At 34.4% G+C, this 19,165-nt stretch overlaps 1 protein-coding gene across 1 annotated transcript; it reads right to left on the bottom strand.

Moving 5' to 3' along the window:
• Positions 1-16,916: 16,916 nt before the first annotated feature.
• LOC110869266 (protein DETOXIFICATION 49) lies at positions 16,917-18,907 on the bottom strand. The gene has a single exon (XM_022118557.2). It carries the CDS (start codon positions 18,786-18,788, stop codon positions 17,148-17,150), a length of 1,641 nt encoding a protein of 546 aa, XP_021974249.1. The 5' UTR covers positions 18,789-18,907; the 3' UTR covers positions 16,917-17,147.
• Between the last annotated feature and the right edge of the window lie 258 nt (positions 18,908-19,165).

Raw genomic sequence — 19,165 nt, 5'->3', positions numbered from 1 at the left:
CTTTAACAATATTACCATTTAATTTTTGTTCGGTTGAAGGACAGTTACATATTCAAGACATATCGTCACATCTTCATCTTTCAAATCATAATGCAACCTACAATGAAAGCTTCATTATATTTCTAATTTTAGATAGATACATTTTGTGTTACATAAGGATGCCGTCGGGAAGAAACCGCCGCTAGGGAAAGATTTTAGGATGAGGAGGACCGTGCAGTGTTTCCGCCAAGACTCATCATCCCGCCCCGCCCCCTTTCCGTATCGTGTCACCTTATGGATGTGTATATTTGGAAAGGCTACATGCTACAGTAGTGGTGGGGGCTTGAGATCTAAAAGGTGGCTTAAATTCAAACCTTACGGTTGGAACCGAGTATCAAAGTGATTATTAAAGTTGTGTTGGGGCATAAAGTGAACACCTCTAAAATTGCCAAAAGTGGAAAGGTTGCTTGGTCAATCAACACCCAAAAAATCCAAAAGATTTGTCACGTGCGCAAATTGCAATTTCCTCTCTTTTTAATCTCAATTGAATTATTTTTTTGTTGCTTACATTTCAATTCACACTTATAGGAAAACAAAATACTTTAAAAATAAAAAATAAAACATCTCACACAATACATATACATAATTATAAATATTTGACACCAAACGCTTGAAACGAAAAAAGTACATAAAAAAATAAAAAAAAAAGTATATAAAAGATCTTCATTTAAAAATTATGAACATATAGTCGATGGTTATAGACACGGTTGTAAGACCCTATTTTTATGAATGGTAAATGTGTCATTGACTTGAAAGTTAGGTATATAGTGTAACCCATGTAAGATTAAATGGCAATCCAAGGCCATGAAGATAGAATGGTAATTAAACATGCAAAACCTTATTATAGAAAGAACTACATCATGCCATACCCCTTTTTTACAAACCCATCCATACATTTTAGAGAGAGAAGCTAGAGAGAAAAAGAAATATACCGCCTATTGATGATAACCTACGCATGAAATGATGTTGTACGAAGGTTTTGATGCATTTGATGTAAAAAGTAGGGATCTTGACGTGAAATAAGTTCAGATCTTAAAACCGGCCATTATTAAGGTTTTTTTCAGAAGGTAAAGACTTTGTAAACTTAAGATTCAGATGGCATAAACAATACGAAATACCATATTTCGAATGGTATTTCTCATAAGAAATGTGTATAATTTGGATTGTAAACTTTATATGAAAATGTATTCTTTGTATGAAAGTTTCTGAATTAGAAAAAAGAATCTATACAAAGAATCAACTCATACGAAATGAGCCTTAGAATTATGGGTTATATTAATAATGACATTCTTTGTATGAGATGTTCTTTACGAAAAATCTTTTTTCGTAAAAGGCATAAGGTTACGATGGATACGAAATACTAACATGGTTACATATGAAATCCTAATCAGATTGACGAACTGTTCCCATGTGAGTTCTAGATGCCCCTTTTAATATTTCGGTCCGATATGCATGCTTTCCAAATTTGTCTGTATTTGAACTTAATTGATGTTCTTGTTTAGCTGCTATGAGATTTCAGTTGATGTACTAGGAATGATGTTAAATAACTGATGTTACGTGATTGATGATATATGCTTAATGTGAAATGAACGGATGGAAACACATTTATGGGTTCAGTGAACGTGACAGCATAGTATGAACGGATGGAAACACATTTATGGGTTCAGTGAACGTTATAAGCCTGTTTGGCCTTGGGTCAAGTAGTTGATGGTGATATTCGTTTCACAAATGTATATGTTTGTTAAACCTGTTTTCTAACGTTTTTACTTAAAAATATAACTCAATGTTTTTAACCTAAACTAGAATTCAATCAGCGTAGCTAACTATTTTTAGCTTGTATGTCAAGCTAAATAGATACTAATTGATGCTTAATAAGAAGTCACTGAGCATGGAGTGAAGGTTACCAATTTACCATATCTTGAAGTCTTGCTATACTATCAACCTTAGATGACCCGTTTTGTTTTGATTGTTATGTTTAAACTTATGTGACTTGATGTAATGAATACTTGATGTTTTTTCCATTGCGTGTGAATGCCCTTTGTTAATTTAAGAACTGTAATTTGATGCTTGAATCCAACTGTAAGGTCTCTCGGGTTTGGAATTGGAAGCTAGATCAAATTGGCCTATTCAATCGGGATTCTTGGATACAACGTAGACAAATGTGTTAAATCAGTTGAATTGCAGGATATTATCCCAGTCGAAACCGGACAGTTTGATTATAATCAAAGCAAAACAGGTACGGGTAAACCAATAAAAAATCATATCTTTTGCCTTTCATTTTTTTTACTTTTTGATTGATTTTGAAGATCACGTGTACCACATGTCATTGTCGAAGCCAATAGCCACCTCATCCAAACTCAAAAAGTATCGCAAACCATCATTGATTAAACTCCATAGTTAAAAGTATTGAATATAGTTGTGATATTTAAGTTGGAAATTTTCCTTTTTTTTGTGTATAATATTTTAAGATGTGTTAAATTGTTTTACCATTATTTCATAAACATATTATATTTTAGTATACAATGTATTGCGCTCAAATAACTCAACAATTTTATACATAGCTTTTTTTTTTTTTTTACTTTGTGTGCATTGTATACGTTTGAGTATTTAGTTATAAAGTAATGATATGTTTGATTAAAACATATGCCGGAAAACATGCTTAATTAAGATAACTAGTATTTAGGTCTCACGTTTTGTGGCGGGACTGTTAAACCCAACAAAAAGTAGAAGTTACAATGCTAAACCACGCACGCGTATTCGGATGTGTTAACTTGCAAAAATTAGACCAAAACATAGAATATAGAAGAGAATAACTAAGTTGAATTGGAACCCGCGCATTTCAACTGAATTTTTAAACCACACAAATAATAGACGTAAAAACGTTGAGCCACAAAAAATCTGAGAGATCAAGATGTGTAAAAAATGGAAGTTAAGGGAGTCAACTTGTAATTTTTTAAGATATTTTTTAATGGTATGATATGTAAAGAAATGAAAGTTTAAGATTAAAATTTGTATAAAAAGAATAGTATTTTTTTATAATTAATATAGGGGTTAATATTTGACACATAATTTATAAATTTTCCATTTTTAACCTTTATATTTGTTTTTGCTATGTGTCTATATTCACTTGATTTTTTTAACATATCAATGAAAATTAGCAATAACTTTTGCAATAAAATATAAGCACATCTATATCATAACAATCATAGTTTCTTGCCTCAAATGGTCATGACAACTAAACTCCTAAAAGAATATAATAACTTGTCGTGTCACCTTAAAATACACATAAGAGATATTAAAACAATATTGATGATGTATGTTTTTGTCATTAAGGTGTTTAATTTTATAATATTAAAACAATTATATATAAAATACAGGGTAAGGATAGTGTAAAAAGGGCCTAAAGTGTGAGAAGTGTATTATAACACTATATATAATACTATATAACACCATATAAACACCGTATAACAATATGTAACACCATATAATACCATATAACACTATGTAACACTATATATCATTATATAACAAATATAACACTATACATCTATCATAGACATGCTATCAGACAACCTATAGTGTTATATTTGTTATATAATGATATATAGTGTTACAAAGTGTTATATGGTATTATATGGTGTTACATATTGTTATACGATGTTTATATGGTGTTATATAGTATTATATATAGTGTTATAATACACTTCTCACACTTTGAGCACTTTTTACAGGATCCTCTACCATAAAATACAATCATCTTCATAATTTGTTATTGGATAGCCATCCGATTTTCCATATGATACCAAGCATGACAATTCTAATAGTAAAAATATTAGAATATATAAAATATCATTTTACCCACACTTATGAACATCAAGATTCAAGGCCTAAGCAGATCCTACATTATTCAACAATGTTCTAAGTCTAACATCCCTCAACCCTCCAATCTTTTTGGATGATTTGCATGTTTAAACTAAAACAGGACATTTTTAACCAACTTGTCTTTGTTCAATTGATATCAAGATGATTCGACAAACGTTAAAGGTTCTAGTCCTTCCGAAATAGGCCCTTTAATTTAACTCCTCGGAAATGTGACAAGATCTCCTTAAAACTGTGGAAGTAAATTATCATGTTAAACAACTACATCATGACAATAACATTAGATGTTAACACATTGTTGTTGTCACTTATATGATAGCTTTTGTGATACCATATTTTCTACATTGTTGTTACCATATTTAAGAAATGTAAGAAGGTCTCTCCTTCAATTCTTGTTCGCATTAATCATAATTTCTAAATCTAAATCGAAATCAAGTGATGATTCAGAATCTTATGATGTCCAATCTTATGATGTCCAATCTTATGATGTCCAACTAGTGTTCATTGATATGGCATTCTTTAGTTTATTCGTATTGACAGGTGGGTTGAGAAAGTGAGCACTAAAATATGGTGGTGTATCATGGGCTGATATGAAGGAAATCTCATAACTAAAGCTAGTGGTTATGGTTATATTTATTAGTTAAGGGATTGTACTTATAACGTAACTAATATATTCAGTCCAATAAACTCAACACACTTTAATAAATTATATCTTTATAGTAACAATTACTTTTAATCTATCTTTGTTCACTTCAAAACACAAGATTTTGTTGGCTATAAATAAACAAAGAAACTACTTTACGCACATCGCCCATACATCAACATGTTGACAGTTGACATGGTCATCTTGAGCGGTTACAGTTATGATTAATATTGGAGTTCCATTATCTGAGCTAAATGACAACACTGATGATGAAAGTGAACAACTGCCATATACTATTGGCAGTACTTAGTTGACATTTCTTTTGTAACAACTCTTGGTAGTGTTCTATACGTTAGATATATCCATTTTGGCGTTGCGTATTTTTAGAAGAGAACAATTTTATTATTTATTATTTATTTATTTTTTTGCCAGCCAAGAGAAATAATATAAAAGCGAACCGGTTTGCAAAAGGCCAATTGCTTGATAAACATTGGATGCATTAAAAACCTTATGACCTTTCTCCGCGCAAAGAAGTTTACAAATACAAAAGTGGATTCTTCAATTTCTCGACCCACTTCAAAGGACAATTGCGTTTCCTACTAGAAAACCACAAAAAAACAAAAATTAACACTAGATCGAATATCAATTTCTCCGGTTTGTTTTGATCCTTGAAAACAGTATCATTTTTGAATCTCCACACTAGCCACCACGAAGTGAAAATAATAGCTTCTAACACACCCTTTTTGCCCCTCGAACCTTTGAATGCCTCGATCCAACCATCCAAGACATCAAATCCGTCCGGAATGTCACACCTGATATGTAGTCTCCCATACCATACCACACCACCCCATCTAACGGAAGTAAAATCAAGTGAAAATCTCAGAAGACAACAAAATAATTACATCAAACCAAGTAATAAAACAAGTATAATACTTTGCAACGTGTATGTATGCATATGTGTATCTACTGGAATCTTAACATTTAACGCCAGATGTCCTAATCAATTACATTTGCAACATATCATGTTTTCAATGGAATCAATCATGCATTAATGATAAATAGAACAAGTGTGACGTACTATGAATGATTTATAAAGAAAACTGCACATGTCTTGTAATCTTTAATGATATGTATTTAAAGTTTAAACATATGTTTTATTATATTATAATTGTTCAGGGATTAGATCAACCTTAAAAGGATGTATGACCCCTTGTAGCCAGTGAAGGGCACAGATTTGGGGTGTTCCAAAGGGCGTTGGCTGTTAAGGAGTAAACAATATATAATTAAACATAGACCCTCATCATTTGAATATATTATTCATGTATGTGCATGCTATTATATAAATAATTAACACGTAATCAGTAATATTAACTAATCTAACTAGCCTGATCCACTTAGAAGATGCACTCAAGGAATATATATATAGTTTACATCACACTCTTCTCAACATTATGACAATGGTTAATTTAGTTATTTATTATTATTATACCTAAGAAACCACATGATCTATGTCTCGTTTTGGAACATCACACTCTTCTCAACACCACAAGAAAAACCCGTCTGATACGATGGTCGGAAACCGATGCCATGTCGTTGGTAAGGGCTTGTGTCGAAAGGTTCGACACTAAAGTCTTTTTTGTCGTTGGTAAAGGCGTCGTTGGGAAGCCGCATAAAGATTGAACGAAGGGAGTACGTGGGCCTTCGACCGTGGGGTATGGTGGGGCTTGGGTTGGGCATTGGTTGACACGTGGAATTTCAAAACCCAAGTCTTCAACCCACTTTTGAAGGGGGTATGGTGGGCGTGGCTTGGCTGGCGTGGCCAAGCCACATCAGCTTTTTTTTTTAATATATATATATATATATATATATATATTTATAACCAAAAACTACATAAACATACAACATAATTATTAAAATAAACATACAAAATAATTATCAAAATAAAAACCTATCATTCTTCGTCGTCTTCGTCGGTTTCGAACCCAGGAATCGTTGAAACATGTTCCACCAAATCAGATCGAAGGTTGTGATGTATATCCCTTGACTTTGTAAAAAATTCATTTGCCGCTTTATCTTCGTCTGTTACGTTACCTGGTTGGGGGTCATCATCATCATAGTAGGTTACGACCGCTCTACCTTCATCCTCCAAAATCATGTTGTGAAGAATGATACATGTGTACATCACGTTTCCAATCTGATCCTTGTCCCATAGTCGACAAGGCATTGCCAATATTCGCCACCTTTTCTTCAAAACACCGAATGCTCGCTCGGCGTCTTTACGTGCAGCCATCTGGACCCTGTTAAACTTTAATCTCTTTGGATCTGCGGTACCGTGTCATGTGAACGATTTTACGAAAAAACCCCCCACTCTGGGTAAATCCCATCAACTAAGTAGTACCCGTACACGTACTCAACCCCGTTTACAAAGAAAGTTCCTTTGGGTCCTATACCATTTACCCGATCATTGAAAAGAGGCGAGTGGTTTATGATGGTAATATCATTATGTGAACCTAGCATACCGAAGAACGCATGCCATATCCAAAGATCTTGGGACGCAACCGCTTCAAGCATGATGGCTGGCACCTCGTGAAATCCAAAAGGGTGAGCGCCTTGCCATTGGGTAGGACAAAGTTCCCAAGGCCATTTCATACAATCTAAACTACCTAGCATCCCGGGTAGCCCATGATAATCTGCGTGATGTTCCAATATTTGTTGCATGTCACTGAAGGAGGGCTTTCTCAAATATCTTTTCCTATAAAGTTCTAGAATACACGAACAAAAGTTGTGAAGAGTTTCTCTAGCTACACGTGCAAACATTTTTAAATAGTCATCCATAATGTCCGAACTATTGCCGTACGCTAACTGCCTAAGTGCGGCCGTAACCTTTTGCCACGTCTAAATCCTAATTGCCCGGCTACATCGGGTTTTTGTTGGAAATAAACATATTTCTCCTCTAGATCTCTAGATATCCTTAAAAATAAGTTTCTACTCATACGAAAACGACGCCTAAACATTTTTTCATCATACTTAGGTTCCGCTGAGAAGTAATCGCTTACCAACAAATCGTTAGCGGTGTGCAGTTCACGAGCGATGTACCTTCTCCTCCGTTTAGGTTGTTGAGTCTCTTCCCCATCGTCTTCGTCTTCCACGATAGCTTTCACCACCGCCGCGATCGTTTGTAGAAATATTTCCGCACCATCGTCAGATGATGATGACGATTCACTATAACTTGAAGAACTCATGGCAATATTGTGTTTTATGTGTTTGATATTGTGTGAGAAAAATGTTAAATGTAGTAAGTATTTATAAAGGAAAAAAGAATTTTTTTTTTTAAATAGCCCCCAACGGCTGTTTGAATGGGCCATTCACAACCCGCCATGTCACCTTGCTCCCCCGCCCCACGCCCGGCTTGAAACCCAAGCCCCAAGGGCCATGCCCCAACCCAAGCACCATGGCCTTAGAAGATTGGTTCTCCTGTCTATCTATCCTAATAATAACTAGTTTTTTTTGACGTCGCGCATTTCGGCGAAACTGAGTAAATGATAATCTAAAACAAACGTCATTTGAAAACAAATAGTGTTGTTTAGAAAGCCGAACCATTAGAACGATTTAGTTTATCATCGTACTGTTTTATGATAACAAATAAATACTTTATTTTGAGTACAACTTCGTTTTTAACAAAACTTATAACAGAATGTCTGGGAAAAAAATAAGCACAACTACGTACTTAAGTTTTTAGAAAAAAATTAGAAACGTAAATTATTAAAGAAAAATCAAATTAGTCGTTTAATTAATATATGTTCTAAAAAAGAAAAAAAAAATTTGTTAAAAATGGTAAAGGAAATATATGTTTTTAAAAAGGGTAAAAAATAAAAAATAAGTAATTAAAAATAAATCTAATAATAAACTATTATAATATATTAAATAATAAATAATAAAAAGCTATATATTATTATAAAAAGAAAGTTACTATTCATCATGTCAGGGAAAAAAATTAAGCACAACTACGTACTTAAGTTTTTAGAAAAAAGTTAGAAACGTAAATTATTAAAGAAAAATCAAATTAGTCGTTTAATTAATATATATTCTAAAAAAGAAAAAAAAAACAATTGTTAAAAATTGGTAAAGGAAATATATGTTTTTAAAATGGGTAAAAATAAAAAATAAGTAATTAAAAGTAAATCTAATAATAAACTATTATAATATATTAAATAATAAATAATAAAAAACTATATATTATTATAAAAAGAAAGTTACTATTTATCATCCCTCGTTAAATATATATATATATATATATATATATATATAATTACTATAAAAACTATTTATTTTTGATGTCTAATAATATTTTAATTTAATTTTAATTATGAATAATTATTACTATACATCAACCAACTTTTGGTTCTTACTGTTTTGTATGTATTAATATATTTATAATTACAAGCATAAACTGTTATTTTGGTCCCTGAGTTTGGTCAATTTTGTTATTTTAGTCCAAATTTCAATCCTTTTGCCATTTTGGTTCCTGTGATTTTGTTTTTGTTGCCATTTTGGTCCAAATTTCAAATTTGGCCAGATTCCCCAATTTAACCCCCCCTGTTTTGTCCTTTTGCTCAGGGGTATTTTCGTCATTTTAGGCTTTATTTTAACTGATTATCAATTAAATTTAATAAAAACCCTCTCTCTCTTTCTTTCTCTCTCTCTCTCCACTCTGCGCACACTGTCTCTCTCTCTAAACACCCTCTGTCTCTCTCTCTCTTCTCTCTCTATCACACACACCTGCAATCTCTCTCTCTATAGAACCCCCTACCACCTCCATTAACACCACCACACCACCACTACACCACCACCTTAGATCTGATCGACAAACTCCAATCCTTCCATCAAACCTCCAGATTTGGTCGGGGAGGTGTTTGAATTTTAGTACTCCGATGATGACGACGATGCTCTGACGGCGTCGGTTGGAGAATCGGGATGTGGTTGAAGTGTACATCGCCGGCAGTTGTGGTTTTATGCTTTTACCGGAGGTGAAGTTGCCGGAATCCATGGTGGGAAAAGTGGAAAGAGGTGTATGGAGGTGGAGGGTGTACGGTGGTGGAGGGGAGACGGTGGTGGTGGGTGTACCGTGGTGGAGGGGAGACGGTGGTGGTGGGTGATTCCGGTACAAGCGAAACCCTTCGTTTCTCTCTCTAACTATTCACCGGTGAAACGAAACCTTTTGTTTCTCTCTCTAACTGTTCACCGGTGACATCGCCGGAGAAGATGAACAGGTGCTGCTCCATTGCCTGGTGTACACCGGACTCTCCGTCCGGTTCCGATCCATTTGAGTGAATTGAAGAGGATTATAGTGGATTTGTAGGGGTAATTGTAGAGATTTGGTGGATATTTTGTGCGATTGTTAGGGTTTTGTGGAGAGAAAGATCACCGAAGAGAATGGTGGAGTTGATTTTTGGGTGTTAAGGCTGGTGAGTTTAGAGAGAGAGAGAGAGGAAAGAGAGACTGAATTTCAGACTGGGGAAGATGAAATAATTTAGTTTTATTAAATTTAGTTGATAATCAGTTAAAATAAAGCTTAAAATGACGAAAATACCCCTGAGCAAAAGGATAAAACAGGGGGGTTTAAATTGGGAAATATGGCCAAATTTGAAATTTGGACCAAAATGACAACAAAAATGAAACCACAAGGAACAAAATGGCAAAATATTTAAAATTTGGACTAAAGTGACAAAATTGGCCAAACCTCAGGAACCAAAATGAAAGTTTACTCTAACTACAATTTAAGTGAATTTAACTATACTAAAAGAATATCTAAAGAACGAAGTACACTTTAATTGAATTAATATTTATCATTTACATAAAGAAAACTAATACACAGTTGAAAAAGAAAATGTATCAAAAGCTAACTTAATAAAATTTATAATTGTTACGTTAAACTTCAATTTTTAAAGATATCTTAATGGTTGTATGTGTTGACATATTATTCAACCAGCGTAATACATGTGTTTATTTAATCCGTACAATACACGAGCAGTACAATACACGGGTATTATAAATATGTAAAATTCTTGTTGCTATTTATATAATATTATATTTATTTAACACGTAATACAAGAGATTTTAACTTGGTAAGGATATATCTTCAAATATAACTGGCAATCGAAAATGAAAAGTCAGCAAATTACACAAACTTGCAAGCATGCATCAAACCTCTTACAAATTGGAAAATGCTTGAATGAGGTTAAAGTCAAAACTTTGACTTTGACTTGTTGCGCTTTCTTCGGTTTTGTATAAATCAATCTCCCTCGTCATATATAGTGTTCTTCGGTTTCTGTATAAATCAAGTTCCCTAGTCATATATAGTGTTTATAATAATACAATACAATACAAACAAGTAACTTATTAGAAAAAAAAAATAAAACAAAACAGCTATTAATCCATATTCATTATTTTCTAACAAATGATAAATAAGGACAGATCGAATTGAGATCAAAGTTTTCAAATCATTAATAAAACCCTTAGAACTGTCTTTTGAAGCTATTTAACAAGATATACTATTAAGTGGATTTGCCTTATGTTATTTTATTTTTATAAAGAAAAAAATACGGCTAATAATGACTTTAGTTTCTAATATTATGTTATGTTATGAAGGTATTTCATTTCATATTGTCATTCATTTATGTAGTACAGTAGTTGTCAAGAGTCTAAGTGAACGTGCTAAGTTGAAAATTTAGAAATTAACATGTTCTTAGTTGAAAAGGCTTCCCTTGAGAGATGTAGGTTTAACTCTCACTTGGTGCAGAGTGAGGCACTGGTGGACAATGATAGGAGATCTAGGGAAACCTGGGTTGGATCCTTGAGCTAAACGGGTTTTACCGGTAATTTCACCGTCGTGCCTGTGGGCGATGGGTTACCGGGTTTTTCCTGGAATTGATGGTGGACTCGGGTTACTCTCAGAGTACTTTGTTTGTCCAGTGGATGCCCCGAGAGTGCTCGGGATTGATTCTGTTGACCGTTTAAAAAAAAACATAGTACACAATAGATTATTATTTAATAAACAAATACTATTGGATTACTTGATTATGATAATTGTATTATAATTATGATTGAATGAACGATTTTCTGCTACTAACCGCTAATTAACCAGGTTATGAAAATAATATAGAGAACTAACATGCCATTTTTTAAATAAGAGCATACGTATTTTTTGACTTTTTTATGATATTAATATTTTATTTATAATTTTTTATGAGAATTTATGCTTAACAACGATAGATACAAAATTCGTTTTTTATTAATATAAATGAATGCAAGGGTCGTGTTTAACAGTTAAGTAGCACTGTTGCAGCACGAGTTATATAATATTATTATAATCATAATTGAAGAGTTTCAAATAGAATAACATTAGAAAATCATTCCCAAAGATTGCTTCTTGGTTTAAACATTAAAGAAAAGGACGCTAAGAATCTGAATTTCAGCAATACGTCATCCTTGTCTATTGACTATATCAAAATAGATAACTCAATGAGTAGATAGAAATATCAACTTAAATTATTCTCCTTTTAGCCCACCCGAAGCCTAAGAGTGGACGGACGGTTTCTCCTGTCTCTTCCAAGTACAATTTTTAATCGGTGTCGTTCGTGTTCGAGCTAGTCTGTAGTGAAGGCTTTTTTCATTCTCTCTTTCCTCGTCACGAACTCAAAGCCCGCTTCTCTCTCTCACACACTCGTCCGACCATGTTAACACCAACACAAATGAAGTCATGTAAGGTTGAAGGGTTCATCATGTAGGTACGGACGATCTTAGGTAGGTCTGTAAATGAACCGAACAAACACGAACATAGGCATGTTCGTGTTCGTTCATTTAACTTTAGCCGAACACGAACATGAACACGAACATATAATCGAACACAATTTTTTGTTTGTCTTCGTTCATTAAGAAATCGGGCATGTTCGTGTTCGTTTATGTTCGTTCATTTAAAGCCTAAGCGAACATAAACGAACACAAACGAACATTAAAAAAAACTTAACTGAACATATTTGAATAAACATAAATTAACATGATTGAACAAACATATATGAATGTAATTGAACAAATATAAACAAACACAATTTAACATTAGTGAACACAAACGAACAAGTTTAATATATTACAATTCATCCTAAAACACATCAAAATTAGGGTTCATAGACACTAAATTAAGTAGCTTTTTTTATATTAATATTAAGTAAACGATCAGTTACATTTTAAAATTTCATTTTTATAACTAGAAAACTCAATTACTAATTAGTTATATTTATATAAGTAGTTAGAAAACCTAATATTTATATAAAGGTTATTGGATTTTATCACTCCCAACTATCGGCCTTTGGACGTTGCCACCCCCAACTAACACTTTGACACCCGACACCCCCCAACTTGACTTTTAGTTTGTGCTGGCACCACTCAGTTAAATCTTTACTAACTGAGTTTGTTTATGATCCTACGTGGCACAACCAAGCTTATGTGGACAGGATAACATGGCGAATACGTGGCACTATATGTATATATAAAAACCTGCGTGACACTATATGTATATATAAAGACTTGCAAGCACAATTTCCCCCATTTCCCCTGTAAAAAGCTTCCAAAACAATGGCAAATCCCGTGCAAACATACGCTCGCACCCCCTCAACCGAACGCGGCAGAGGAATACTCATCTCCGGCGACCCAAAAACCAACGCATTTCTCTACTGTAATAGCCGATCCGTGATTATTCTCTATCTTGATCGACCATTGGAGGTTCTGGTGTATTTTGAACACGCGTATCAGACCCTGTGGCCAGGTTTTCGCCTAATGGGGAGTGGATCGCTTCCATTGATGTGTCAGGGATGATGAGGATCTGGGGGACGCATAATGGGTTTGTGTTGAAGAATGAGTTTCAGGTGTTGTCTTGTCGGACTGATGATCTTCAGTGGTTTGCTGATGGGACGAGGATCGTGGCTTCTGGTGATGAAAAAGGAAATCGTTTGTTCGTGCTTTCATGTGGGTTTGGTTTCTTGCTCACCATGTGTTTGATGAAATGTGTTAATGACTTTTTTTTATATGAATAAGAAGGAGAGTAAAGAGGTTGTGAAGAAGATGGAAATGGTTGATTTTTTTAAAGATGTTGATGATATTTGGGTTTGGGTTAGGGTGTTGGAGATTAAGGATTCGGGAGCGGCGATAAGGAATAAGCCGGTGCCGCCGATGATGTATGTAAGGAGTCCTGCCATTGTTACAGTTTACAGATCGTTGTTGTTGAGATGGAGAAATCGAGGTAAGATTTGGGGGTTTTATGAAGGAGGTTGTGTGGAGTTCTTAAAGTCAAAGTCTCTTATGTTATAAAGGAAGGAGATGAAGAATCTTGCCATTTCCACGTATTTGCCACATAATCTTGTCCATCTCATCAAGTCTGTGCCACATAGGATCATAAACAAACTCAGTTAGTAAAGATTTAACTGAGTGGTGCCAGCACAAACTAAAAGTCAAGTTAGGGGTGTCGGATGTCAAAGTGTTAGTTGGAGGTGGCAACGGCCAAAGGCCGATAGTTGAGGGTGATAAAATCCAATAACCCTTATATAAATATAACTATTTATGTATTTACTAAAATTTAAACGAACATAAATGAACGTAAATAAACGAACGTTCATGAACATAAATGAACGAACACAAGATGTGTTCACGTTCGTTCATTTAATTGAACGAACACAATTTTTTGTTCGTGTTCGTTCGTTTATTAAATAAACGAACTTCCCGCCGAACAAGTTCACGAACAGTTCATGAACGTTCGGTTCGTTTACAGGTCTAATATCAGGGGTTGAGGTTGGTATGGAGAAGAACTAAAGTCAAGAGACTAAAGAGTTGATAAAGACTTTATTATTTTGTAATTTTTAATTTAAGGTAGAAGTCTAATATGATTATGTTTTCTAGTTTAGTTTGGTTCTTATTCCCCAACTTGTTCACCAATATATATGGTAATGAGAGTTATTTGTTTTTCATGCAATTATAATTTCGTTTTACATTAATAAAAAGAGTCGAACTCGTCAAGTTCAATCTGTGTGTTGAGTTTGGTAATTTTTACTAATAGACTTCAAATATATGTTGAGTTTTTAAAAGGACACGTTTTTTGTCTTTTATTAAAAAAGTTAAGAAAGAAGTACTCTTAACTCCTTTTCCGTCTTCTTCTTCGACAAAACCCACCCCCTTACTCTTCAATCACCCTTTGTGTATATTTGATATGAGGGTATTTGTCTCGGTTTTAATGTGTTTAATAATGTGGTATTAAGCATTTAATCGTGTGAAATTAGTTTACTTTGAGCTTGATATGAATTGCAGGTACTGGAGCTTAAAGGATTCTTTTCGAGAGTTATACGAAAGTTAGAAAGATATGAAAGGAAAGATTATGGAAGATACTCAGGTGAATATATGTTTGGAGAGTGTTTGTGAAGAATTTGGACGGACATCCGGAGTTGGAAGCAAAAACTGACCAAGAATGGTCGACATAATAATAGAGTTAAAACTTCAAATTGGTATATCTCGGGCTAGAAAATAAGTTACGTGATCCACAATATATGAATCTTGCCACAATATATGAATCTTGCCAGTTTCGATGAGCTAAACATGAAGAAATGGAATAAAACTTGTTAGGTCGCACATTAACATCAGAGGATTTTATGAGATGGAGGAGGTCTTGGGTTCAAGTCCCACAGATGACAGAGAATTATAGAAATTTCCCATTCAAAAAAAATATTATAAACCTAACCTACCTCAAATGAAAATCATTCACCTCCCATTAGTTTTTGGCTTCCCAAGGGTAATTTTGAGGCGTTCCAACATCTTCCAAACTCACCAAATCATGTTTCCAAGATTCCCAACAACCATTGAAGATTCATTCATGTCGATGAGTAGCTAATCTCGTTGTAACTTCCTCCGAGTGAATGGGTCGTTTAGGATAACATTAAAATTTGTTTGATTTATGCTTTGGATTGTTTTCTATTAAGTATTGTGGAACAACATGTGTTTGGATGACTTAAACAAATTGTTTTTGTTTCAATTATCTGTCTTTTATCATTCGCAATTGTTTTTCTTTAATCGTAAGTGGTTTGATAACTAGGGGGTATTTGACATCTATAATTGTGTAATTGGATTGTACGAGTTAGTACTAAAAACTTGTCTTTGATTATCACTTCAACTAACTAATCGCAAGACTATGTCTATGTGGTATCCAATTAATCAAATGAGTTTTTTTTTGTGAAACCAGGAACTTGAAATCCCAGGGGAAGGGTGGTTCCTTTTCTTAAAACGGATGACTTTTCTAATCCAGTTTGTTGCTTTGCAATCAAGTTTTCTCAAAGCCTATTCGAAAATCAAATTTGCTTTCGTACTTAGTTAAATTAGTTAAATTAGATAATTAATTGAACACTTTCTAGAAATTTTTAAGAAGATGACCTTACTTACCCTTACTGGTAAATGTAGCCAGGAATTGATTTTTAACTTTAGTTTTGACTAACCTTTTGACTTCTATCGATATTCAAATATCCTTTTTCTTAATGAATATTTGAACTAAAGCTCATTTTCGTGCGGATTTGTTTTAAAGTTTGTTATTGATTAATGGATAAAATAGCAAAAGGACGAGGGTGTATAAAACAAAGAGGACAACAAAATTGTTTTTAAAAGACACATTGAAGACCTTGGTCATCCTTATCCTTGTTTAACCGTTGTAAGTTCTGCTGAAAAATTAACTCTAATTTGTTAATGTTAATTCTGATAATGATAGTAGAGAACCGGCCTTCTCTCCTTGACTCCCTCTACCATCCATTCTTTTCACTAGGTAAATACATTTTATCAAATTTTGTCTACTACAATAAATCTGATAAATCTACATTTGTATATGTTTGGTCAATTAAAGGACTATATCTTTTTATTTGTATGTGTTTGGAGATAAGATTTGCCGAATCGGTGAATCAACTTTATGATTGAATGAATTTTTGGTAATCTAAACCCTGATAAAATTGCAATAGTATTTGTTGGACTCTGCAAACGCAAAAGCACTTAAATAGAATCATTGCTGAAAGTAACATATTTGTTGAATCTTTTTGTCAATGCGTTTACCTCATAGTTAGAAATTATTGTATGAGGTGACGGAGAAGACAAAGAAGAGAAATAACAAGGAAAGCACATATAAACATTTTTTTTGTTAGTGTTTAATCCAAGTAAAATGGTCATCTGGCATCTATTTAATTTCATCTAATTAAAAGTTTTTTTAGTGTTTGTTAGTTAAAAAGAACAAATGTATTATGTGGTAGCAACTAGTATGCACAAAAACTACCAACACTTGGGAAAAAAAATATCATGTGTTCATAAGATGAGAAAAAAATGATAATAAAAAGATAAGAGAAAAAAATATCTAAGTATTGTTTCTCTTGGTTAAGCCTTAAACTATCAAAAAATGGTCCCACCACCCCCTCTCCCCCACTATATACTTTACAACACATTACACAAATTACAAATATTAAAAAATAAAATAAAATAAAAATTATATAAAGAAAAATCTGAATCCTTGAAGTCATTAAACTAAATCAGCCCCAAAACCCAGAGATTCTTCCTCCTTGATTTCAGGTTTTATTAACTTGTACTCTTTTTCCTTAATTTCTTCGTTGTCATTAACATATTTAACAGCAACGTTGTTACCGCCGTCCCCGCCGTCACCGCTTAACGTTAACATCTTCGCCCTATCTGCTTCAAACTCCCAATCCGTACGCCTCATAACCACCAACATAGTAACCACGCACGACATCTGCGCCGCCAACATCCCCAACCACAAACCTTTGAAGTCAAATCCCATAAAGAATCCTAGTACTACCGCAACCGGCATACCCACTAGATAAAAACATCCAAGGTTTATATTTGCCCCGATTTTCGGCCGTGCGGTGCCTCTTACGACACCGCACCCGGTCGTCTGCGGGCAGTTTCCCAGCTCGCAGAGACCGATGATAGGAAGAACCATCGCGGTCAACGCGATGATTTCCTTATCTTGAGTAAACATAGTCGCCCACAAGTTTCTCACACTTGTTGCGAAAAGCAAAGCCGAAAACCCCAACATAAAGCTACACGTGAGTCCAACATCCGCGGCCCGTTTCGCCCGTTCGGGTCGACCCGCACCCAACTCGTTACCCACCCGAGTCGACACGCTGAAACTCAGCGAAGACGGGAATATGTATATCAATGCCGTGGTTTGAATCAAAATCCCCATTGAAGCTACCGTGGCTCGCGGGTTCACCAACAACCCGCATAGCAAAATCATGATCTCGTACCACCACCATTCGAGACAAACCGATATACAACTCGGAATCGCTAAACTCAGTAGCGAGTTCCACCCTTTTAGACATTCCCTCGAGACACCCCCCCATGTTTTCTTGTAAACACCGGAAATGAGTATGTAAATGACCAATGAAGCTACCAAGTTGAAATTTGTCAACACACTACTAATTGCAACACCTTTAAGTCCTAAGTTAAGGATATTTACGAGATAATAGTTGATGGGAATGTGAAGAATGATCGAAACCGACGCACAAAATGTGAGCGGCAGAGTAATCGACTGCGAACGGAGGTAAATCCGCAATGGGTGCAAAAAACATTGAGCCAAAAGATCCGGAATCGAATACGTAAGATAAGTTTGGGCTTGAGTTGCAATTTCCGCATCCTGCCCACAAAGTAACAAAACACTTTCCATGTTGAACCACAGAATGGAAATCGGTACCGATACCAGTATTAACAACAGAATGGTCCTTTGTAAACAAAGACCAAGAAGAGTATGTCTTTTCGCCCCGAAAGCTTGCCCGCAAATGGGCTCCATTCCCATCGCTAACCCGGATAAAACTGAGTATCCGGTAATGTTAGCGAACCCGATAGCCAATGAGCCACCGGCGAGTGCCAGCTCGCCTAGGTGGCCCAAGAAAAGCATGGAGATCATTGAGCGAGAGTACAACAAGAGGCCCGTGAGGATCATGGGGATGGCGATTTTCGCTATCGAAATGGCCTCATTGATAGCTAAAGTAAGATGACTTTTGTTGTTGTTAGTTTGTGTGATTACTTTTGGTGGTTGTTTGAGGTTTTCTTGAGGGATCAAAAAAGGGTCTAGAATATCTTTAACAACTTGTTTGGGTGATTTGCAATTGCAACAACAAGGAGATGAAGGTTGCTGGCACATTTTTGAAATTTATTTCTTTTTTTTTTTTTAAGTGAGTTTTTAGAGAGAGAAGGTGTAAATAGAGAGAGAGAAGTGTCGTGAGGTTTAAGAGTAGAGATTTCGTGGTGGGTATTTAAAGATTTTGAGGACGGCTTTGGCCTTTTATACTAGTGAAATTACATTTTTTTTTTGAAATAAATAAAATAAAAATAAATATTCAAAATGACTTTGTTTGTATAGTTGTATAGTTGTAATTAGGCACTTGACATTGCATATTTATTCTTCAACAATGTGTCGTTTTTTGACCGGCTTTTAAGACCACTGTGCTACTAGCACCGGTTTTTTCTTTAACGTATTATTCGATTTTACATAAAAATGCCATGTTTTTTTAAGGAAAA

Source organism: Helianthus annuus, chromosome 7 (assembly GCF_002127325.2).
Source record: "Helianthus annuus cultivar XRQ/B chromosome 7, HanXRQr2.0-SUNRISE, whole genome shotgun sequence".
NCBI lineage: Eukaryota > Viridiplantae > Streptophyta > Magnoliopsida > Asterales > Asteraceae > Helianthus > Helianthus annuus.
Note: the sequence above shows the minus strand (reverse complement) of the source record. Positions and strands in the feature narration are given on the sequence as shown.